Source organism: Corylus avellana, chromosome ca1 (assembly GCF_901000735.1).
Source record: "Corylus avellana chromosome ca1, CavTom2PMs-1.0".
Classification (NCBI taxonomy): Eukaryota; Viridiplantae; Streptophyta; class Magnoliopsida; order Fagales; family Betulaceae; genus Corylus; species Corylus avellana.
The window spans coordinates 47,723,870-47,749,676 of NC_081541.1; the positions used below are offsets into that span (position 1 = coordinate 47,723,870).

At 34.2% G+C, this 25,807-nt stretch overlaps 1 protein-coding gene across 1 annotated transcript; it reads right to left on the reverse strand.

Annotated features, from left to right (window-relative positions):
* Positions 1 to 1,041: 1,041 nt before the first annotated feature.
* LOC132189208 (peptidyl-prolyl cis-trans isomerase FKBP15-1-like) lies at positions 1,042 to 14,179 on the reverse strand. Its single transcript, XM_059603825.1, has 6 exons — positions 13,988 to 14,179; positions 13,763 to 13,809; positions 11,277 to 11,339; positions 6,553 to 6,643; positions 2,845 to 2,949; positions 1,042 to 1,324 (listed from the first exon to the last, which is right to left on the reverse strand). The coding sequence occupies exons 1-6, from the start codon at positions 14,049 to 14,051 to the stop codon at positions 1,236 to 1,238; spliced, it is 459 nt and encodes a 152-aa protein (XP_059459808.1). The 5' UTR covers positions 14,052 to 14,179; the 3' UTR covers positions 1,042 to 1,235.
* Positions 14,180 to 25,807: the final 11,628 nt, after the last annotated feature.

Genomic DNA, 25,807 nt, shown 5'->3' on the forward strand with positions numbered 1-25,807 from the left:
TAGAATGGATTAGGTATCCCATCCTTAATAAGAAAGACCTTGTCAATCGTCTTAGTGAGGCTCTAGTCTTTTCTAAGTTTGATATGAAGTCTGGATTTTGGCAGGTTCATATCGCAGATAAAAATAGGTATAAGACTGTTTTTACCACTCCTTTTGGTCATTACAAGTGGAACATTATGCCTTTTGGTTTAAAGAATGCCCATAGTGGAACTCCTTCCACTAGGGTGTACCTGATGGTGTTAATACTTTAATTTATATTATTATTAAACATTTTAGTAGAACTCCTTCCAATATTGCTATTCGTATTTCTGATTATTTGAATAATCTTCGATGCCCTACTATATCTGATTATAGATGGTTTAAAACCTTATTGAAAAGAAAAATTTATTGGCAGATTACCTTCATTATTTGCTCACAAAGTAAAAGATGAACTTGTTAATTCTCACACCGGTATAATTGATTATGAGAATTTAGTATAATTGATTATGAGAATTTAACTTATGGTGATCTAACCTTTCAAATACTAAAATTGGTTCTTTCTTACCATTTTCTCTTCAAAAATACCCAGCAACACGTACCCTTGGCCTGTAATTAACCCTATATATATATATATATATATATATATATATATATATATATTATGATGCGATATGCCTATGGAATTGGATCTAATTATCACTAATTGAATCGATCTTAATGGACAAAATTAGTTGAAAAATACAAGATTACAATCATATTCGAGACTTGTGGATTGATCCCTGTTTTGATCATCTTGATGTACTCAAATAATTTACACAAAATCCATGACATCCAGCTAATAGTGAATTGAGGATTATGCAAATTACCACTAGAGATCAACAAATTTATCCAAGAAGATCCAAGACATCTGTGCCAGGTAGTCACTGCTCAGATTACCTCTAGCTATTCCGCGTACCAAACGTACCCTTAGTACTTAAATACGGTGACTAGTTTAGGCAGCCACTGCTCACCCATGAAACGTGAATGCTTGTAAATTTGATGTCTAGAAATGAAGCCAAGCAATAAGAGAAAATGAAAAGACTTGCATTATAAATATTCTAATTCAAAATACAAATACAGAGACACCCTGTACTCATTTTTAAGATTCAAAACCAAATGTTTTCTACGGTCTGAAAGTAAAATCACTGTTTGAAGATAGCAGGGTCACATAAAACGTTTGGATAAAAGAGGGTCAAAGACAGAAACCATTCCTCTGTCTACAGCTCATCAGTATCATCTGTTTTTCCTCCACTTGGTTTCCCATTCACTGCAACAAGCTCCGTTTCAAATATTAAAGTTGCACCACCTGTACTTCCCAAACAAATACATAAATTAACATTCTTTTTGTCAACATTTTATATTATCTAATGCAGTTTATACCATATAATCAACATTGCAAAAGAGAAAGAAAAGGCACATCACATCTCCGGTTAGGGTTTCTATAACTGTGCCCTATATAGTATATTTCACCCCTTGGATGGTTGAAATTTTGTTTAATGTAAAAATAAGAGATGCAACAAATTATTGAGAATATAAAAGTGTATTTTTGGTTGATTGTAAAGTACACATGAAGTTTTCACAAAAAAGTTTTCCAGCATTCACTTTCATACAAACAATATTTTTAATTGAATAGAAGGTATGTATCCAATAATCAGTTGAAATGGTTCTAAATAAGTTGTAAATGCATGATCCCTATGTTTTAGTTCGAATTTGATGGAGGACCATGGCAGCAACCAAAGAAGACCTATAAAAGGTGACCCAAGGCTAATTCTAAAGCATTGATTTTGCAAAATATTGGATGATTTTGATGTTACTTGGGACTTTCAATATGTTGCTAGCAAATCATGATTCTTCTATGTTTTCTGGCGTTAATTAGCTGCCGGTCAGATTTCTTTTAGTTTTATTGGGGCTGGGGTTCTTCTGTAACTTTTTACATTTCTAGAAATGGCCTATATTTTTGGTCGATTGTGTCTTGCTATTTGTTGTATTATATTATTGAGTTTTTATTTATCGGTTATACTAGTTATTTAAATTGGGTATGCCCACACACACATATATATAATGGTTTCTATTCAAGGACTAACCCACTTTGAGGATTATGTGATGCAATCCTACAAGGTGTGATGCTGAAGAGCCTTAGGAGTGATGCCTAGGTTTTTTTTCTTCTCTCCTTTGAATTTTCTAGCAATTTCCAACTAAATTCCAGCCAAGATATATATATTTTTTTAATAAATGGAATACATTTTACTACTTCAACAGTTTGAAAATTAGAAATCAAAACTTATACACAAACATCATTGTAGCTTGATGGAAATGCACTGTAGTGGTTCTAGGTTCAGTACTTGGTGCTTCCTGTTTTTAAAGATGCCTTTTACAGTTCAAAGCTCAACCTTTCAGTTCGCAAAAACCATGGGCAGGTGGCAACACAGATTATTAAAACCATCAAGTCATACCCCACAATCTTTTGACCACAATTTGTCCCATTAAAGTTCAATAATCCAGCTGACAGGGCTGGTCCATTCAATAGCCATGCTTGAGGAGCAAAAATTAATATATATATACCAGAGAACATCAACCTATGCATTCTACTCATGCCACAATTAAGGTTTTCTTTTTTAATTATCAAATGATGGGCCAAAAAACATCTGATTTCAAAAGATATCATTGACAATCATGGCTGTTCAGAAGGTCCATACCATCTAATCACCTCAATGTGAAAGAGAACTCCTTTATATTACCGCTCAATCAATGGTAAGTATTTTAAACATTAATTCTACCAAGAAGCAATAGATTTATAATGTAAGAGGATCGGAGACAAAATGTCACCTGGGATGGTTGGTGGGGAACCTTGGTCCCCATAACCAAGTTTTGAAGGTATTTTCAACTTCCGCTTCTCACCTACACATGCTCCCAGCAACCCTTGGTCCCACCCTGAAAAGAAAAAAAGGGGAACTTTCAAGTTGCACGCACAACAGTTACCAACAAAACAACCTCCACACTATCATATGCCATTACAGTAAAACAAAAAGATAGGCCTCATTTATGAACAAACGTTCGCTTTTAATTGTGAACCACTCTACCTGAAAGAACACTGAAGCTTAAGCAATGACTAATCCATATGTACGATTCAAGTAAAATGCCATCATATAACATCACAAGTGGCATGACCCTGACTATAAAGAAATTGCCACAAAAGCTTCTCACTGCAAAATGAAAACTTTGGACTCTCTCTCTAATATTAAGGTCTTTAGACATATTCAGGTTCTATTTCAGACTAAAATATACCTTAGTAGATATTAAGTGCTTACAAGTTGAATAGAAAAAAGAAAAAAAAAAAAAGTGATTACTAGTCATTGGTCTTCATTGAAACTTTGGGATTTAACAAAAATCTGATACCATAATTATGATGCTGAACTACCACCAACCCTAGTAACACTGGTATTCCTCCCCTTTCTACAGAGGGACAGTCTCCAAACCCCTTGTAAGAGAAAAGGGGAGGGATTGGGGGAGGGTTGCCCTTGTTTCATAGCCATTTGTGCCACCTAAGTCATTTTTGTTTCAAGCACATACACTCATGCACAGTCCTAATCTCAGATCAAGAGCTGATGATTGACAGAACCCCTTTCTCTCTAAATGACCAAGGGAATAATTCTAATGACTGACAGACCCACAGTTGTGCTCGGATCAAGAGATGATGATAATGATAAATAAAAGGAAAGATACAGAAGTTGCAGAAGAAATGGAATAAGATTGAAAATAGGCTATGATTATTCTGTTCCTGTCCTTAAGGGAACACTAGAGATTTCAAAATAACAATCTTGATACATCTGAGATCAAGAACAATATTGATTCAAGTTCAAATGAACCCAACCGATAACACAGTAAAACATCCAGAAAAAAAACAATTTTTTTTTTTTTTTGGTTTTTAAAAACGTATACCGAATTTCTAACACAATGAAGAGGAAGGTAACTAAATTGGAGTATCATCCCATAAACTCGTAACACTAAGGAGATGAAACCAAGAATGTGATGGTATTGTATTTCATGTGAAATTCTCTCTCAAGGACACACACAAGTACGATCATATTAAGGTGATGAAAGCAAGAATGTAAAAAAAAAAAATTATATTATACACTAGTAGAGGAAGCAAAAGATAAGGCCACAGTATATTCATACTCGGGTGACTAGAGCAAAAATTGTGAAAATGAATCATCTTATGAACAACAAAACCTCTTGTAAAAAATTTAAAAAAAGAAAAAGAAAAAGAAAGACAGTTATAATGGTAAGTGTGATTATAAATTATCTCACATATAAGGTTGAATTACTTAAAATAAATAAATAAATTATCTCATACACAACCAACTATTGAACACTATATATAAGGCTAAAATATTACAGATTATTTGTATATTTGTTCCTATGCTGCTGGCAAACTGGTAAGTTTCAAGGTCTGATGAGTCAGACAACACATGCATCCCAGGTAATTTCAATTTATTTTCCTCCATATCACACTACAAAACAGGAGGGTCTGGTCAAACCTAAGCTATTAAAGATTGTTAAAACAGACAATTTGAACTTTCATCAAATACTGTTTTACATACAACTTATTTATATATGGGTTAAATACTAAAAACCCCCTAGGGTTTGAACTCTTTATTTTTTGCCCATTAGATTTTCATTTTTATCACAGGAAGTACTTGTGGTTTTCATAAAGATGGAAATAGTACCTCCGTTAAAATTCCATCAAAAACTTAACAGAACGCCACGCCAGCACCAATCACTAGCCGCCACGTGTCATATAATTATTTTTTTGATTTTTTTATAAATAAAATATTTAAAAAAATTATATTTTTTCAAAAAAAAATTAAAAAAATTTTGGGGGTGGCCGGTTTGGGGGTGGGGAGCCACCCCCATGGCTGGATGGGGGTGGCCAAGGAGCCTAAGGGGGTGGCCGAAACCACCCCCAGTGAGTTTGGTTTCAGAAGTCTGATGGTGGAGAACTTTCATATTGATGGGGGTGGGTTTATTCAATATGGGGAACAACTTCTTCTCTCCCAAGGCTCTGCAGCCTTGAGTCAGGCAGAATGGTTTACATGGGAGGAAAATTCTACAGCATGAACTACAGCCCTTTCAGCGTTTTAGCGCATGACATTACAACAAACACATGGTGCAAGATTCAAGCCCCCATGCACAGATTTCTACGATCGCCAAGCTTGGTTGAGAGCAGGGGAAATCTTCTCTTAGTTGCAGTAGTGGAGAAAAGCAAGCTGAATGTTCCAAAAAGCTTCAGGCTGTGGAGCTTGAAGCGTTTTAGGGGTGCTCGGCCACCCCCATCCGGCCGTGGGGGTGGCTCCCCACCCCCAAACCAGCCAAATGCCCACCCCCAAAATTTTTATTTTTATTATTATTATTTTTTTTTTTTGAAAAAATATAATTTTTTAATATTTTTAATTTAAAAAAAAAAATCAAAAAATTAATTATATGACACGTGGCAGCTAGTGATTGGTGCTGACGTGGCGTTCCATTAAGTTTTAGACGGAATTTTAACGGAGGTACCATTTCCTTCTTTATGAAAACTATTGGTACCTCCTATGATAAAAATGAAAACTTAGGGGGCAAAAACTAAAGAGTTCAAACCCTAGAGAGGTTTTTTAGTATTTAACCCTTTATTTATTTATTTTACAGCTAAATTCTGATTTCTCAGTGCACATTTCTAGCACATTAATATCCCATGTAATTTGCCTAAACATTAGTAGAAAGAAAAACATGGCTGTTGGGTTAACCCCAAAGGGCGAATTCTACGGCAGAGATGGGCCCCGAGAGACCTTATTATGTATTGCAAAAAAAGGGCCTGCTGATAGAGTGGGGAGGGGAGGCAGCATCATAATAACACTTAAAAAAATATATATATTATACTTAGAATGTTTTGTCCAAAAATATGAAAAAACGTTCTTGAAAACCCATTAACAATTACAAACAGAAAATTACATGATGTCCTTTCTCTTATTTCTCTCATGCAATTAATGTTAAAGAGAACAGAGTAATAGCACTGAAATAGTCTTCATGCTAAAGAAGGTTTTGTGTTGGCATAATGCGTTCTCCCTTTTAAAACTAGTAATTAAAGATCAATAGGCATTTTTTTTATGCATCCAGTAGTTACATTTTTGCCCTGCAATGTCTTGTCCACTTTATTAACCAAGTTCCACACAAAGACTTTTTTCTTTTCTTATGATACCTAAACATTTTTTTTTCCCATGGAGAGAAAAGGTCTATGGCCAGTACAATGCACAGGTTCATAGCTGAACTTAAAAATATTAAACAAGTAAAGAAGCATAGTTTCATGTCATGCAAAAGTTGTGTGAATCATCCGTACTCAAATGCTTTCTACACAAACTATCTCCATTTTGGCTATTATACTTACGTCAAGTGACATAGTTTTTATAACCCAATCTGTCTTCACAAAAGCATCTAACTATTTGGAAGCCAGAAGAGTTCATTTTAGAATTTGCTAAACAGTGAGAGGTCACCACACACCTTTTATTACTTGACCAGTTCCAAGCTCAAACTCAATTGGGGAGTCCCTTTCAAAACTAGAATCAAAAACAGTTCCATCTGTGAGTGTTCCCTGCAAAGATAAGAGGCAAGTGTATATTACAGTTATAGAAGTTACAACTGAACTATATAGCAATTTCAAATAAATTCAACAAATTGTTGACTTTGTCATAAAAAAGAGTAGAAGTTCATTATGTGTAAGCTTATAATATGTATATATGTATTTATAAGTACAGGGATACATAACTAAATATTTCTCATGATATTCAGGGACAATAAATATTTTTCTATATATTTACCGGAGAAATCTAACCCCTTGCTGTTTACAATCAGTTCACGGACTGCTACCACTATTCATCACACAATGTTTTCTTGACAAGGAGGCTATGGATTTTTTGTGCCTATCAAGAAGAATAGATGGAGGAACAATGAAGTGGACTGTGTTTCATAGAGGAAGAATTTTGAGATTAAGCAAAAAGGGATTGGAGATTGAGGAATCTTTCTCTCTCTGTTAATTATGATTTTGAAGGTGAAGCTATAGAAGTGGAGGGAACAGAAGAGAGAGGGTTTGCATGTGGCTTTGTGAATCTTAAAAGATTTCTTGGAATGTACGTGACTTAAATGATGGGGGAAAAAGGATGAGGGTTAAGAATTTTTTAAGGGATTGAAATGATGATAATGTGTTCAGGAAACCATATTTGAGATTATGTCTAGGTAAGTAGTGAGATTATTATTATTTTTTTTTTTCCTTTTGGAGTGGAGGGAGTTTATGGATTGGCTTCATTTGGGAACAGTAAGGGCTTCTGGTGGGGTTTTTCTGTTATGGGATAAGAGAGTGGTAGAGGAAATTAATCCAATTGAGAGGTGATTACGGAGAGGATTGCACAGTTTTATAGACAGTTATATCTTGAACCACTCAGCTGGCGGCCTTCTTTGGATGGCTTACAATTTGCATCCATTAATATTGAAGATGAATGGTTAGAGAAACTTTGAGGAAGAGGAAGTAATTGATTATGGGAGAAATATGAATGGAGACAAAGCGCAAGGTCTGGTTGGTTATTATTTTTTTCGATAAGTAATTCAATCTCGCAAGAAAAGCATAGAGGGGCTCTAGTTGGTTATTCCATTGTGCTTTTGAAACTTGTTGCCTTGTTAGGGTGCCGTCAAAGAGGATAGTCCTTTTGAGGGCTTTCCAGAGAAAGTTACGTTTGAAAAAAGCCTCAATGCTACTCCATCGCAGTCATTCCAAAGAAAGCTGGGGCTTTGGATGTTAAGGAATGTAGGCCAATCAGTCTTGTTGGTGGTGCTGAGAAAATCCTTGCAAAAGTTTTGGCTCATAGATAGAAGCCAATGTTAGACAAAAAAAAAAAAAAAAAAAAAAAATCAAACTCTCAGGGTGCTTTTATGAAAGGGAGACAGATTTTAGACTCGTTCCTTATTGTTAACGAATGTCTAGATAGAAAATCAAAACATAATAGAGTTGTTACCATATTAATTGAAAGTTCCTCCGGAATGCTACAGCAGTGCAGTGTTAGGGAGAAATGCAAAAATGGATTTGTTATTGCATATTTACGGTGCAATTCTCAATTATCATAAATGGAAATACTAGTGGTTTTCTTGGGAGTTCTAGAGGTTTAAGGCAGGAAATCTTTTTCAAGAAAGGTTTGTTCAAGAGGACGTGAAGATCAGCTGTTGTGGGCTTCTTCCAAGAAAGGTTTGTTCAAGGTCAAATCCTACTTTTGCTCACTGGTTTCTCCTGTAGGGAGTCGCTTCCCCTGGAAGAATGTTTGGCGGACACAAGCTCCTTTGAGGGCAGATGTCTTTGTTTGGTTGGCGGTTCTAGACAAGATCCTTACCTTGGATAATCTCAAGAGGCGGCACATCATCGTGATGGATAGATGTTGCATATGTAAGAAGAACGGGGAGTCCGTGAATCACCTTCTTCACCATTGTGATGTGGATTCCGCCATTTGGAGTACTTTTTTTAGTCATTTTGAGTTGTCCTTAGTTATTCATAGTAGTGTTGTTGATCTACTTAATTGTTGGTGGTCCTTCAGCAGGCCGAAGAGTGTTGTGGTGTGAAAAATTGTGCCTATGTGCCTCTTCTAGTGTGTATTGAAGGAAATGAATGATAGGTGCTTTGAGGACAAAAAGAGGATGTTGGAAAAAATTTTATTTTTGTTCTATGAAACTTTGTAATATGGATGGCAGCGTTTGTGTCTCCTCTATCGATTAGTTTTAGTAATTTCCTAGTTTGTTTTGCCCCTGCTAGTTAGGTGGCTCATTTTGTATACTCCCAGTGTATTTAGGGGTGCCTTACGCTTTTTATGAGATTGTTTCATTAATTATAAAAATAAAAAATAAAAAAATTCTTTTTTCCCCACTTCTTTTTTTGTTTTTATGATGGAGGCACTAAATGGAATGTTATTGAGGGCAGTTGAAGGGGCTCATTTATTTGGGCTTATAGCGGGAAGTGTTCCTAACTGGCTTTTGACAAATTCTCACCTCCTCTTTGAGAACAAAACGTCATTTTTTATGGCATAAATCCATATCAGTTATTTTATTTGAGATGTGTTCTTTGTTGTGTCAATGTTGTCTCAGGTCTGAAATTTAATTTGGACAAATCTGAATTAGTAAATGTTAGCAACACGCCAAATGTGGAAGGACTAGCAGAAATTCTTGGTTGCAAAGTCATTATTTGGGTTTTTCTTAGGGTTCTCCTTTCAGATCAAGGGCAATATGAGATAGTGAAAATGAACAAATGAAGAGATTGGCAAGCTGGAAAGAAGCTTATCCAAAGGAGGTAAGATTACATTAATTAATTAAATTTTAGATGCTAAATTTTTCTTTCTACGTGTTTCTCTTGCATATCTCCCATGTACTACAGTTGCACTTCTTTTTGCTTAACATATTACTTATCAACAAAGAAATATATATCATATATGTACAAATGTATGTGTGTGTATGTATGTTATATAAGCAGAACAAAAAGGACATTGTCACTCTGGAACAGATTAATCTACGCTCGCTCTAGTTTAGGTGCATGTTGTATATTGCTTGTGTACTTAGGGGTGCCTTACGCTTTTTATATAATTTCCTTTACTTATTTAAAAAAAAAAAAAAAAAAAAAAACAGATTAATCTATGTGAACAGAAAAGCAGTTAGGCCTCTCCTAAAAGCAATGTCAAGGCAAGGGAAGAAGTTATCATTTGTACTGGATTACTATACATTGCCCATATTACCTGAAATACTTAAAGAGGCAATTCCTCCACTGTTGATTTCATGCGCCCTTTAATATTTCAGACTCACACTAAGTTCCCCTCATTGTTGAATTTAACTTACGGGAAATTTATGGGGGTCAATAATTAATGAGAGCTCAGTCTACTCACTGGTGATTGTTTGAGAAGACCAGATGTAACAGATTACCTACAGGCTACAGCCTGCCACATAAGTCAGATTGGTTCTCTGTTGTTCTTATATGTAATTGAGTAAGCATTTTGAGGGTTATTTCCATATCTTTCTTCATCATACTTTCTTTCTTTTGGGTAAGTAAATGTATTGAAAAAAAAACTAAACAAGACACAGGTGCGTGCCCCAGAAAACACCAGTCTTCCCTAGCAACTAGAAGCCTACTAGGGAAGTCCTAAAGAAACCTGACCTGGCTGCATCTAGAGCAAAAAGAATCAATAACAGCATGAACCAGACAACAGCAAACCAACATATCACATAATGACCAAAGATCTGATGTATACTGGTATGGTAATAAATTCATGAGAAAAGCATGCAGAAGAGAGGACCTCACACCCCCTTTTTTTCTTTAAGAAAAATGCTGTGGAGTACCAAATGAATTAGAAATCCCTTAATAAACTAAATAAACACTTTCCATACAACAAATCAGAAACTTCCAAAATACACTCATGTTCTATCAGAGCGTTTTGAGTTCAAGTGATCCTTGGATATGGTTGTATCACAGATAGGGTTTCTCAATATCATTCCTTGGATAGAGTTACATCACACAATCATCAAAAACAATCTTTGTTGAAAAATCTCATACATGTATTATTCATTGAAAAGAAACCATTACATCTACATATAGGCATCTAATGTCTAAACTAATACAACTCAGACTCCTTGCATTTTGACTACTCAGCCCCAACTAACTAGTAAAACCCAAAATAAGACCCAATGGACCAAAAGTACAACCTATGTCCAGAATTTAAAAAGAAAATTACAGAGACACCTTGACACTAAAAGATAAATAGAAATAAAAAAATAAAAAAATCTGACTAGCAGCTAATTAACACCAAGAAACATAATAAAATATGATTTGGGATAAACTAGAAAGCCTCCTTTACTTAAGGTTACAATTAGCGTTGGAATCATCAGGTATGTGCCAAATTAATGCTTGGCTAATAGAGTTAGTCTTGGGGTGCCTTTTATAGGTCTTCAGTGGCTGCTCCCATGGTCCTCCAATTTTTTCCATGACTATTTACTACTATCCAAACTGTTACTGGGGCCTATGGTTCTTTTAAATAAACAATAACAGAAGCTTCATTACTAAAGCGAACTTAGCAAAACATAATCAGGCAGTAAAATAGAGCAAATTTATACTCCATAATATGTTGATACACAAAAAGTTTATCAGTTCTACTATCAAGACATCTATCATGTAATTAGCAACCAGTTAAACCCACAAGCAAACTTACTCGATAGTGTACTTTGACTCTATCACCTTTGCGAGCCTGAATGTCACAAGACTCTGGCTTATACTGCAAAAATAAATGACACAAGATTAGTAAGCAGAAAACATTATGCCAGGAAAATTGGGAAAAGATATAGCCAAACTCTTACACTTTGTTTATGTACCAACATACTCTCCTAGGTTCCCAAAACAAAAAAACAAAAATCTAAACTAGCACGCAATGATCTGTATAGATATAAAATGAAATACTCTTAGTGCCGCTATATGCATATCTACATCATTATATCCCAATATATATTAAAAAAAAAACTATTACACACTTAAATTAAATAGGAGATAAACATACAACACATGCATGAACATAAATATAATGAATGTTTTATTTTCATCTATCCTTTTCATCTTTAATCGCTGTAAACTACTGCTTGCAACACAGACTTGTCCCAGGCCATGGACATTAGAAGCCCTTCAGGCAAGGACCATGCAGGCTCTCTCCCCAAAAACATCCATTAAACTATTGTGCCAGACGGGTAGGTTCACCATAATCACCAACTAACCCAGCAATGTCTAAAAACTATTTCCCAAAAACACTGCCCCCTCAGACACATCCATTCCTCCCTGTGACACTGCATATATTATACAAAATAAGTCAAACAGATCCAAGCACTATTTAAAATTGTCTCTGCATCAACAAACCTTTTTCGGTTCACCCTGCAGAGACAGTCACAACAACTCCCTCTTTAGTTTGCAGCAACCAGAACCACTGGAAGTTAGCAGCTGCAAAGCTGCATATCTATAGAGAAAAGGAATACTAACTGCTGACTATTCAGGAAGCAGAGACCTATACTTGCAGCTAGACTTACTCCAATTTATACTTATTAACCTCTTCTATTTGGAACCGAGAGTTTGATTACAGAAAATCAGTCACCACATATATCCTTAATGGATGGCAATATTACCTTGCTCCTAGTCCCTTTCATAACTGACCTTGAATAAATAATTAAATGAATTCAAGAAACTAATTGCATTCTGAGAGGGAACCAAACTTTTACTTAGAGTTTTATTTGATCCACCTCTGACTATTGAGGGAAAAAGAAAAGGAAAAAAATATATATATATATATATATATATCAATTAAGAACCTAGTGGCTGATCTAGCATGGCCTGCTGGTATTCTGTATATCATTGATTTTGGCACTTTTTTTTGGTTAAATCAGCATTTATCTCAAAAGATTGAGCAGATAGAAAATGATGAATTTAACCATTTAAACATTCCCCTTCAAGTGTAGGACCATACAACATGTGAACTATTTTCATTAAAAATAATGAACAAACTATAGAGTCAAGGTTTGACCTCAAAACTTCGACTCTGATACCATGTTAAATCACAATTTATCCTAAAAGTTAAAACTGATAGGAAATAGTAAATTTAATCACTTAATTAATGCTTAAACATGTTTCCTGCAATGAATTTTACAAGCTATTACGACATTGGTTTAAAAAACAACAGCCTCAATTGTTTATTCTAGTTTCTGAATTTTTTTTCCTTTGTGTAGTGTTTATATCCTCATCCCAATGGTCCAAAGGGTCAGCACCTGTTGTCATTTTTTTCTTTTCTTTTACAGATAATCTTATGTTATGAAGAACGTGGGAGAATCATACGAGTATACAATATTGCAAACCTTCCAAAAGACCCTATAACAAGAAGACAGCTTTTGAAGAATAACATTGGCACCAAGCAAACTGTTAAAGATACATGGTTATCAATCCATGGTTATCAGCTTTTGAACCCCTCCAAGGCAAGGCCACTCGTGTACCCACCCCAGTCGGATAAACCTCGGACCCGTGCAAAGCGCCTCCTCCATTCAGATCGGATAATATCGGCGGGCTGGCCCAAGGAATTGTTTAGGGCTCAAGGAGATTCGAATGGGAATGTAACCAAAAGCAAAACCTCTACCAATATTTAATCTGAAAATTTTATAAGGAGGAAGATGAAGAAAAGAAAATGACAATTTTTTTTAAAAAAGGCCTATAGCTAAATTATAGCATTTTAGCAAATTATGATGAATCTCTTGTCACCTTCTCCAAAAGATATTGGGACATAGAATATGACACTATTTCTGACACCCTAATAGCTAAAAACACCAACCCAACTTATCTTTAACTACTTAAAGCAATGCACAAACAGAAACACCTTAAAAAAAACGCACTGTTTTACCGAGTACCGACTACACGCTTCCTTATTGTTTCCTCAATTTCCATTCTTACACACAAAATAAAAACCATGAAAGTCTTAAAATATTCAGAAACCCCATTAACAAATTCATTGACCTAACAATTTCTTCACACTTAGACATAATCACAAATCAACCTACAGCAACATTACACAATACACATGTTCTCATTTTGCCAGCTCTATAAATCAACTCAAGTTGCAACCTCAAATTACAAAAAAGAGAGAACCCAATAAGTATAAATTAAGCAATTTACCTTAACACCAATCTGCAACTCAGTCACATCGCGGGACTTCGCATAAACTGAATAATTAGAAAAAGAAAACGAACCCATCAATCAAAAATGTATAAAATCACAAACCCACATTTTTACGTAAATAATCAGATCCAATGCTTACAATAAGCCACCCGTACGAAAACCCGAAGGAAAATAGCATATTCAATCAGAAAAAGAAAAGAAAAAAGGAAAATGGGATGGTACCGAAGGTCAAAAGGAACATCAAGAACAAAATAGGAGCGGCCTTCAACGCACAACTCAAACTCATCTTGGCACTCTTTGTGTGTCTCTTGCCTTCTCTCTTTGGTTTTACAGCTTGTGCTGTGTCCCTCTCTTAAACTGGCTTTTATATTGGTCGCCTGCCCAGTAATTTTAGAGAACTGGTGCGACCATTTCTTCGGCTACCCGAAGTTACATTCGGCCTTTGACCCATCCAGTATACTCTTTATTTTTCCTATTATTACTGCGTCACATTTATTAAAAATGTAATTCTTTATACTCAAATGATAGAGATAGATTTTAGGTATACTAATTTTTTTTTAAAAAAAAAAATCATAAAATTTAGGGTTAGTTACTTTTTAGGGTTAAATGTCTTTCTAGTACCTATGCTTTGCTCCAGAATCAAATAACCACCTTGATTTTAAAAAATGTCACAAATAGTATCTATGATAAGCAAATAAACCCACTTGGTACTTCCATTATTTCGTTAGTTTTTTTAACCGAGATCCACGTGAACTGGTACATGTGATTTCAGGGCGACACGTGGCGTGGTACATGTGTTTTTAGGTGCCACATCAAATAAAAAAATATAAAAATAATATGTAACCCAAAAAATAATAATAATAAAATAACCATGAAAAAACCAAAAAATACCCTTGAAATATCGAGCATTTTTCTCTCTTCAAATTTCCTCTTCTTCTTTCCACACCCTTGAGAATGGCACACAAAAGTTTCATGTTATTTATGGTTAGGGTAATTGTATAATAACTCTATGAGTCAACCCTCTAAAATTTTTAAATCCCGAAGTTTTTATTTTTAACTTTTTAATCCCTGAGTCAATCGAAATAACAATAAAATTCTTATCGTCAATATTTTTTAATAACTGTTAGTCTGGGTCAAAACGCACCGTTTCACCTCATTAAAATATTAATTTCTTTTTTTTTAATTTAATTTTAAATTTTAAATGTAAATAAAAAATAAAAAAAAATAAAAAAGAAGAGAAAGGATAGGGGTGGCCGAACCACCCCAAATCAGCCGTCTAGGGTGGCCGAACCACCCCCATAGCCTAAGGGGGTGATTGGGCCACCCCTAGGGCCAAACCCTCAAAAAACAATTTGAGGGTTTGGCCCTAGGGGCTAGCCGAACCACCCTCAAGGCTCAAGGGGGTGGTTCAATTTGAGGGTTTGGCCTTAGAGGTAACCGAACCACCCTCCTTGGACCCTGGGGTTTAGGGTTTAGGCAGTGGCCTAACCACCCCTTACACCATGGGGTGGTCTCGCCCCGCATTCACGCATGGGGTGGCCTAACCCTCAGTAAATGCGGGCCGGCACCCCCTGTGAGGTGGTTCAGCCACTGCCCTTTTTTTAATTTTAAGATTTAAATTTTAAAATTAAATTAAAAACAAAATTAATATTTTAATGAGGTGAAGCGGTGCGTTTTGACTCAGACTAACAACTGTTAAAAAAATTTGACGACAGATATTTTATTGTCATTTCATTTGACTTAAAGAGTAAAAAGTTGAAAATTTTAGAAGATTGACTGAGTGACTTATTATACAATTACCCATATGGTTATGCTCCTTCAGCAAAACTTTGGCTCAGTAGCAGCATCAAGGCCAGTTAAGCCAAAGCCTCCTTCCACAATTTGGTTCGCTGTAAATCGCTATAAGATGCTTGAGGGTGATGCATTTCCTCCAACAACTCCTGGCCATAGCCCCGGTGTGGGACGTATATACCCACCAGCTGCACCATAAAAGTAATATCCCATCACATAAGCATGATGCATGGTGGCTTTCATATTTTGGGTATTCTGTTTTTGGACGGAGGGACGGCGAAGATGGGTATTCTGTTTTTGGGTCTGCAAAAATCTAGGGGGTTGGAGAATGAAGAGAAACTGAAGGAGTGTTCGATACTTTGTGGGTTTTTTTGGTTTTTGTTTTTTTGTTTTTTTTTGTCTATTTTTAGGACATATTATTTTAATATTTTTTAATATGACGTGACACTTAAAAACATAAGTATCACGCCACATGTCGCTTTGAAACCACATGTACCAATCCATGTGTAAGGGTTACGTAGAGCTCCATTAAAAAACCTAAGAGAATCATGATAAAAGTACCAAGTTGATTTATTTGCTTACCATAAGTACCATTTGTGACATTTTTGAAACCAAAGTAACTATTTGATTATGGCGCAAAGTATAGATACTGAAAAGGCATTTAACCCTACTTTTTATTGCATGTGGTAAGGCATAATATCAAATAGACTTCTTGGTTTCAAATGGTGCAGTAGATTATATTTTGAGAAAACTTCACTTAACCTTCCTTAATTATTGTCACTTTTGCAATTATCTTCCTAAACTTCAAAAACCCTCAATTTAGTGTATACACCTTTCAATTTTTTTTCAATTTCATCCCTCCGTTAAGATTTTTGGTTAAATCCTGTCAAAATTCTTAAAATACTAACTTTTTCTTTTTTATAAAAAAAATTCAAAGATTCCTACGTGGATATTTTTGCAAATTTTATTAATTCTTGACCGACACCTAAGTCTTTGCAATTTTTTTCCCTTTTTTTTTTTTATAAAAAAAATAATAATAATAACTTCACTTTAGACCCATAAATTACCATGCGATTTGACAAATTCCTAAACTTCAAAACCTCTCAGTTTGAACCCTTTCATTAGATTTTAAACGTTAAAAGTGAGGCAATAACGTTTATACCCCTCACTTTTTTATAAAATTCCAAATTCTACTTTAAAAGGACCACGCGGGTCTGGCCGTGACCCACGTTGGATCTTGGCCAGAGACCCACCGTGGGTCTGGCCTGACCCATGGGTCTTTTTTTTTTTTTAATGAAAAAAAAATGAAAAAATCAGAGATATTTTGGTCTTTTTAGGGTTTGCTGCTAGAAGTTAACGGTTAAATCTGACGAAGGGGTTCAAATTGACTGGAATTGAATGTTCAAGGGTTCAAATTGAGAGGTTTTGAAGTGTGGGAAGCTTGCTAAATCGCGTGGTAATTCAGGGGTTTAAAGTAAAATTACAAAGAAAAAAAAAATATAGGTATTTTTGGGAATTTTGACCCTGTTAAATCCTAATGGAGGGGTGGAATTGAACAAATTTGAAAGATTGATATATTAAATTGAGAGTTTTTTAAATTTAGAAGGTAATTTCAAATGTAATAAAAGTTCAAAGGGGTTAAGTGAAGTTTCTCATTTTATTTTGACCTCAAAAACTTAGATGGTACTTTCATTCTTTTGTCCAATGGAGTGGCATGTTAACACTTCTCACAGTATGACACATGTCTCATACGCAACATCATATTATTTAAAAATAAAAATAAAAAGACAATAATATTCTAGTAACGAGCTTGTGTGACGTTAATTTCATTAGCAATTTCAATGGGAAAAGTGACGGAGAAAATAATTTCTTAAAAGAGTAATGATACATTTACTCTCACTATTTTACACCTATTGTCCCACGCCTATAGGTAGTTTTTAAAATTACCATTAGATTAAAATCCAATAAAGACTCATCTCATATTCAATGATGGTTTTAAAAGCCATCTATGGGTGTTAAAAAATTATGTCAAAAATTAGGAGTAAGTGTAGCATTATTCTTGTCTCCAATGAGTAATTAAATCGGTTGGAGATCAATCACGCTTCATGAGGCGGAAGTTACTAGATCAAATCTCCTTCCCCAATTTCCTTCTTCTTGTGTGGAGATGGTTGAAAGATGATTGAGAAAATAATGTGTCCCATGCCTCTAATTGGATTTTCTTATAACCTATAGTTAAAAATCCACTTGTCTCTCGAATGACAATACAAATATTTTAATTGAATCATGTAAATAAGTTATATTTATGCATGGCACTTTCAATTTTATTCTTAGTAATGACGTACAATTATTTTATATCTTTTTACAATTTTGGGAAAATTTTACAAAATTCTCCTGAATTTTCACTCATTTTAACGCAATCCCAAAGTTTAAAAACTATTGAACTTTCAATTTCTTTTAATTACCTTATTCCGTTATGATTTTTCGTTAAATATGGTCAAAATTTCCAAAATATCCCTATTTTATATATATATATATATATATATATATATATATATAAAAGATTGCAAAGATGTTTAAAAATATTACAAATATGTTTTTTTTTAATAAAAGAAATATATGCTAATTTTTTATTTTATTTTTATAATTAAAAAAAAAAACCGTGGTTTTTTTGAAATTTTGACGAGATTTAACGAAAAATCAGAACAAAAGATGATAATTGAAAGAAATTAAAATTTTGATCCATTTAATTGAGACTTTTTAAACTTTGAGAAAGTAATTTTAAAACACATACAAGTTTAGGGAGAAAACAACTTTTAACACATGTCAGTACATGCCTAGTCGCTAAAATTCTCAAAAAAAAAAAAAAAAAAATTGTAAATTTAAAATTTCTGGTCAGGTTCTCTTTTTATTTAGTAATTATTACAGACAATTAGTTATTTTGAACTCTTTTTAAATACAATTTGTCCTCTATGCCTCTCATCTTCCAAAAGCACGAGTGAAGATGGAAGCTTAACTCGTCTTGTCATTCAATTGACCTAGAAAAGATAGGAGAAAGAAAACAAAAATATTTCATTTTTTAAGCAAGAAATATATTTTTTCGACCCTTTGGAATAATATAGAATAAAGAAAAGAGAGAAAGACACAAAAATTAAAGTGGTTCAGTATATAGCTTACATTCACACACTAAAGCCTCAATATGCTACATATTTGATATTTCCTTGATGTATGATTTGATTACGTAGCTCTATTTATAGAGGTTTGACATAATTTCAAATACAAAACAAATACCTTGAATTAAGAATAATTAATAACAAATCAAATCAACAATAATCACAAATCAAATCCCCATTAATCAAAAAATTTATATCCTTAATATGCCCCCACAAGATGAACGATCCATTAGCGATCATTGATCTTGAACATATTGAGTGGCTGGAGTGAGTTGTGGCATAAAAGTGAAATAACTTTGAAAGCTTTATAAGTGATTTGTATTTTTCTTTTTTTTTAATGTGTTATCAAAAAGATAAAAATAAAGTTTTCTTCAAATTGGATTGTAAAAAAATTCTTACAACTTAATCTCTAAAAATGTCATTTGTCCGTTAGTATGTGAGTAGCACTGTCACATGTTTTTTTAATCGCTTTTTTAATAGCATTAATAAAAAAAAATAAAAAACATATTTCTCAAATGCTCAAAAAATACATGAGACTTTTGGAGATTAAGTCGGAAAAATTCTTACAACCCCGTTTGTAGACAAATTATATCCATAAATATTTGTCAAGAAAATTCAATTGCCTTTTAATCTTCCAAAAGACATTTTTTTTTCTAGTGAATTGAATTGTCTCCCACTCTTCTCGCTCTTCCAAAAGGCTACTAACAGGATTGTTGGTTAAACCTCCATTTTCTTTGTTCAAGTTAACTCTTGTTGCTTAGAATGAGCCAAGCATAACAAAATTAAAAAAAAATAAAAAATAAAATTCAAGTCTATGTCTCACCTTTCAGAAAACCAACCCAAAGATTGCCGACAATGGAATATGCCTGTCATAAGCTTTGTAGTTTGTTCGATTGTGCCTTTTCGGGTTGGAAAGTAGAGAGAGACAATAAAAGGAAATTTGAATAGGGTTGAAGGGCTTCACAACGGTCATGTTTTTGCCATATGTCTTTTGTTTCGGTGTTAGTATCGCTTTATGCTATCCCTATTGATAGGACCAGGTCATTTTTTATTCATTTCCTACTTTTTAGTTGTATTTTTTGCACTGTAATTTTTGCTTTGGGTCTATTGTTGGGAAACCTACTCTTTTTTTTAGGTCTCTCACTCTCTCTTATTTTAGAATCAAGAGTGAAAAGACCATAACTTGTAACCTTTCCCCCCACTTCAATTAGAGGAAGAAAAAAAAAAGTCAACAACACTTGTCAAAGAGCACCTATTAAAGCAAAGATTTTGATCTCATATATTGAACCTTTTTTTTGTCAAAGTAATGATGCTATTTAGTAGACTGCTATATAACTGTTATACAATTTGAATTGCGTAGCAGTGAAAATTAATTTTTTATTTTTTATTTTTTTTAACAAATGCCAACCCAATGATTGATTTTTACTACCACATCAGCAAATTGTATTGCGGTCGTATAATAGTCTACTAAATAATTTTTCTCTAAAGCTATTTGGAAGGACGAAAAAAAAAAAAAAAGAGTAAATGGGACATACTAAACATTGAGAACTTCAATCAGGTCATGGTATAAACTAGATGTTTTGCACGCTCCAATAAGTAGCAGACACCTAAGCTTGAAACATCAAAAAATAATTTAATTCTTAACACTAAACAATTTCCCTTCTCTTGATCAAATATCTCATACAAAATGCCCATTGACAAAACCATCGATAAAACATTGAAGCCACCATCTTAGTTGATTTTTGGAGACACTTGTGTCGGGAGCTCAGAGATCGGTGGGGGATTTGGTGGTAGGTGGTGGGCATGATGGGAATATGAATGCAAATCAGAGATTGCACAGCGGAAAATACAAATTTCCATGCCCAAGAACATCCTTATGAAGAACATGTGAAGAACAACTGTTATTTAAAATTAAATTACAAGAACGAATAACACTTACAGTGATATCAACCGCCACTGTTGGATTTGGGCAAAAATCTTTTTACTTATTCTTTCTCCAAAAACACTACATATCTCAAGGATAATGAGACATATAGATTTTCTCATCAATGACTGATATAACCAAGAGAGTGTGAGCTTTTACTTGGCACTTCAAATCTTAAACTTTTGTTCTTTGTAAGTTAACACGATAACTATTAATTCTTAAAGAGTTTTTGAAAATTAATTATCAACAGAACTTGATGAGTGATTTGATATCTCATGCTCTTATCTAGTTATAGGCTTAGTAGGCTATCAGAGGTTGAGAAATGACCAATGTGGGACAAGTGGTAGTTCTAATTTAATTAGAACTAAAAAAAGCTTATCCTAGTTGAACTAGGAGAGGGGGATGCATAAATGAGACATGGGCCAAGGAAAAGTTTCCATGTCCTTATGCTTCTTCCATAGGGACTTGGGACTTGGGACTTAGGTTTTATCCCAACCCAATCTCTTTAGCTACCAATGCATAGGGCCTTATGCGTTTCACTTAGTCCTTGGACCTCTGGGTATTATCACAAGCTCAATTCTCCAATATATGCACCACTGCATTATATCTCGTTAGCCCATGTTTTAAATAAATAAAGCAAGTAGCCTAATAAATAAGAAAACATATATTTGGTTAAATTACATTAGCTTGGTGAGGGACCTAAAGAGAAAAATTATTATTGGCTTAACTATGTCCGTAATCATGTCTCCCTTACATTCATTACTCAACAATATTTTAATCACAATTAATTTCACTAAATAATTGTGAAAACACTCCAATAAGTGTTTTTGATTAAACATTTAATCCATTTGACTTACTTAACGTTGACTTATGATCCCTCCATAAAATATTTCGTAGCAGACTTAATTCTCTACCATTTTATTATTAAGTCACTGATTTTACATTATTCTCATACTTGTGAAACACACACACACACATATTGGTATGCCAACCAAAAAGCCCCGACCGAAGACTCTAAGAATAATATCCATAAAATCTATATCAAGGAAAAATTTCTTGTATCTTTGTTCTCCGACAAATGATTTGGATTGCCTCTTGAAAAAGGCTTTCCCACAATGTTATATGTGATTGCTCAATACACCAGATTCTTTGACCGTATATTTGATCTCACCATTTTAGTGTATCAAAGTAATCTTCATGCAACATCTGAGTCCACAATTCGTTCAAGATTTAGAATCAAAGTCATAAGTAGTTTTTAAGGAGTTGTTGTCTTTCCTTATAAACAGTAACTTTGTGGAAAGACAACTTTTTGATGTGTTCATTGTCTTAAGGTTTCATCATCTACACATCAATCCGAAGTCACCGCATCGCTTGATCAAGGTAGATCACCAAGATTCGATGTGTAATAGTCTTACTCAAAATGAAAAATGTCATAGTTTTATTCACCGATTGCGACCTCTCTATGTTTAAGGATACAAGGATTATGAACTAATACCTTGTATGATAACCACGTTACTCATACCCATATCCATATTCAATGTTATCCTAGAATATTTCACATGCACAATGAATATGATGAATTTTTTGGTAATAAGCATGTAAAATATGTTTTATATGCTATATGCTCAAAATAATTTAATTAGTGAATAAACATATATTCATTACAAGCATTGAATTTCAACATGGATATAAAATTACTAGGTTTTGGGGCACAATCCCCAACAAACTTCCACTAGCCCTCAATTCTAGTGAGGTACACATTTGATTCCAATTCTTTCCATGCGAGATTTTAAGATCTTCTATGGCAAGGTCTTAGTGAACATGTATGCCAAATTCTAAATCAATGGAACTTTGACTATAATTGGATCTCCTCGAGATAATATAACTCTCATGGGATGACATTTGTACTCTTTGTGATTCTCATTCCTATGGTTTCTTAGTTCATTGGATTATGCAACTACTCTATCATTGTCGTAAAACGTACTAGGAGTTTGCTTTATCCTAATGACACTAAGATCCACTAGGAATTACCTGAGCCAGACTGCTTCCTTTGCAATCTCACAAGCTAGGACATACTCAACTTCCATAATGGAGTGAGGAATCCAAGATAACTTAATGTTTCTCCAACTAATGGCTCCTTTACCTAGGGTAAAGACATACCCTATAGTAGACTTTTAGGAGTCACGATTTGACTGAAAAACAGAATATGTTTAACCAGTAGTTGTCAAAACCTCATAATGGTAGACAATCATATAATCTCTCGTTCTTCGAAGATACTTGAGTATATGTTTCACTGCTACCCAATGTTGTGGTCCACTGTTTTACTAATAACTGCTAACTAAGCCTAACTATATATCGTACATCTTGTCTAGCTCATAGCATACATGTGGCTTCCTATAACATAAGGAACTGCCATTATTTACTATTTCCTTTGGGGTGTCCTAAGACACTACTCCTTGGTAAGAGGAATTTCACGCCTAAAAACAAATATACCTTTCTTGGAGTCTAGCATGCTCAATATTGCTATGACCTTATGTATGCAGTTTGGGAAAAGCTTATCATCCTATTTTTTCTTGATCTTGCTAAAGCTTAATCCTAAGATATAGCTTGCATTTCCCAAGTCCTTGGTATCAAACTGATTAAACAACTAAATTCACAACTTTGATGATGTCCCCATATTGTTTCCAATGAGCAGGATGACATTACCATTTAGCACCAAGAATGTTACTACCTTATCACTACATTTCTTGTATACACATGGTTCATCACGATTTTGCTTAAAACCATACTATTTGATTGTCTTATCAAACCCGATGTTTCATATAGATGCCTTGTCAAGTTGTCCATTCGTAAAGGCAGTCTTGACGTCCATTCACCCAATCTCATAGTTAAAATGAGTGGCAATGGCCAAGAGTATCCGTTGATGACATACACAACAGTAAGAAATGAGTCTACCCAATACCTATTAGAGAGATGAGATTGAGCTAACAAAGTTGATCTAGTCTCAAGAATGTACCTTAGCATTCTTTCTGCAATGCCATTTTGAGAGTGTGTGGGGGTAGCTCTTCCTATGAACAATACCATGAGTTTTGGGAAAAGATCAAAAATAAAGTTAGGCATATTCATCTTTATTAGATTATAGTTCCTTAATATTTGTGGAAAATTGATTTTCTCTAAGAAGTTTGAACTTAAAAAACACATCATAAGTATTAGATTTAGTATATAGAGGGTAAATCCATGTGAACCTTGAAAAATCATTTACAAACACAATGTAATATTTGTATCCACTGATTGACAACACTAGAGAAGTCCAGATATCAGTGGGAATGAGTTGAAGTAGAGATAAAGAGATACGGGTAGAAGCATAAAAATGTTGTTTCTTACTCTTACCCAATTGACAAGAACCACAAATGATATTTTTATTGAAATTTGAAATTGAATCTGAATTGAAAATTGGTAAATTATTATCTCAAACAACTTGAGTAACTACATCATTAGATGAGTGACCTAACCTAAAGTGCCACACTAAGGATGATGTTCTTATTCCTAATAAAAGCTATAAAAGACTTGTTGCCTTTGTGAGATTTCTTACCTAGCCAGAGAGGATACGTGCCATTCTCACTCTTCCCTTTCAGGATAATTGTTCTTGTCTTAAATCAATAATATAGAAGTGAGAGGATGTCAATATAAAATAGCATGCATTTTCAAGGCAGAAACATTGAATTAACACAAGATTTGAAACAAATTTAGGGCAATGAAAGAAATTATTTAGATGAAAAGTAGAGTTAGAGGAATGAAGAGTTGTGGAACCAGAATTTTCTATAGTAAGTGTTGTTCCATTCCCAACAACAACAATGTCGTTGTGTTGAAAGGGTTGCTAAATATTGAGGTTCTCCAAGTCCTGAGTGATATGTGCATTGGATGCACTATTAGCAAACCATAGGGGATCTTCATAGACATTATTAGAATGAGCCACCATAGCAACCAATTGAGGAGGAGGGCGTTTCTCTTTGAAGGAATAGTCCATCCTATGGTAACAATCTAGGGCTTGATGATTAATCTTACCATAGATTTGGCATGGTATATGATGACCATTGTTGAAAGGAGATGGCTAACTTGAGCCGGGATGTAGCTGTGGAGCAGGAGTGTTATTGTACCTTAATGCAACATTAAAGGCAGCAACAGAGAATCTGGCAGCAGGTAATCTAGGACTAACGTTTCTGGGAGGAAATTTGGTAGGGTATGGTTGATAAGTGCCAAATATTGCATATTTGGACCCCTTTATTTACATTAGTTAATCCTTTAGCTGTGTCGTTATTTAATATTGTGTTAGTTTTGTGTTTTTAGTGTTTTGTAGGTCATTAAAGAAAAACTACAGCTTTAAAGGAAAAAATGCAAAGTTTGGAATGAAGCATACTTTGAGAAGACCTAGATGATGTGGTTAAGTCTAACCAAATCCAAGGAAAAGGTTAAATCAGATTAAAGATCAGATTGGATAAGATTTCGGATCAGATTCAAATTCAGATTTTGTACACGTCTCAGTATTTTGACTGTAACTTTCTTCTCAAATATCGGATTGAAATGATTCAAACGGCATTGGAAAAATTAATTATGCTATGTTTTTGTCAAGTTTGAGTTAAACTGTGACTATGGTTTGCATTTCATTAGCTCGCTTAAAGAGTTGAACACATCATTATGTCATTAGGAGTTTGAGTCCTTTGACTTATTTTTGGGTAAAAGAGATTTCACTTGTTTTGAGATAAATTTTTATGAGCACATTAGCATGTTTTCTGTGAGGTATGATATTTGAGCTTAAACTTGTTCTCTTTGAGATTTGTTGGATGACCTATTGATGAATAACCATTGGCTTGCAAGATATAAAAAAAAGAAAAAAAATAAAAATAAAAATAAATAAAAAAGAGAAGGAAAAAGAAAAGAAAGATCATGTTGAGTTTTTCACTGAGTAACCAGACCTCTTGCCTCATTAAGCATTGAGTGTTCGTGTCAAAAGGTGTGAAGTTCAATGTTGATTTATGATATGGCTAATCTGACTTCGTAGCCTTTTTGACTTAAGTTAACAAGCCCTTAGGGATGTTTTACATCTAGTGCCCTAAAGCCACTGGCTTGGGAGTCATTGGCCTAACATTTGTTACATGA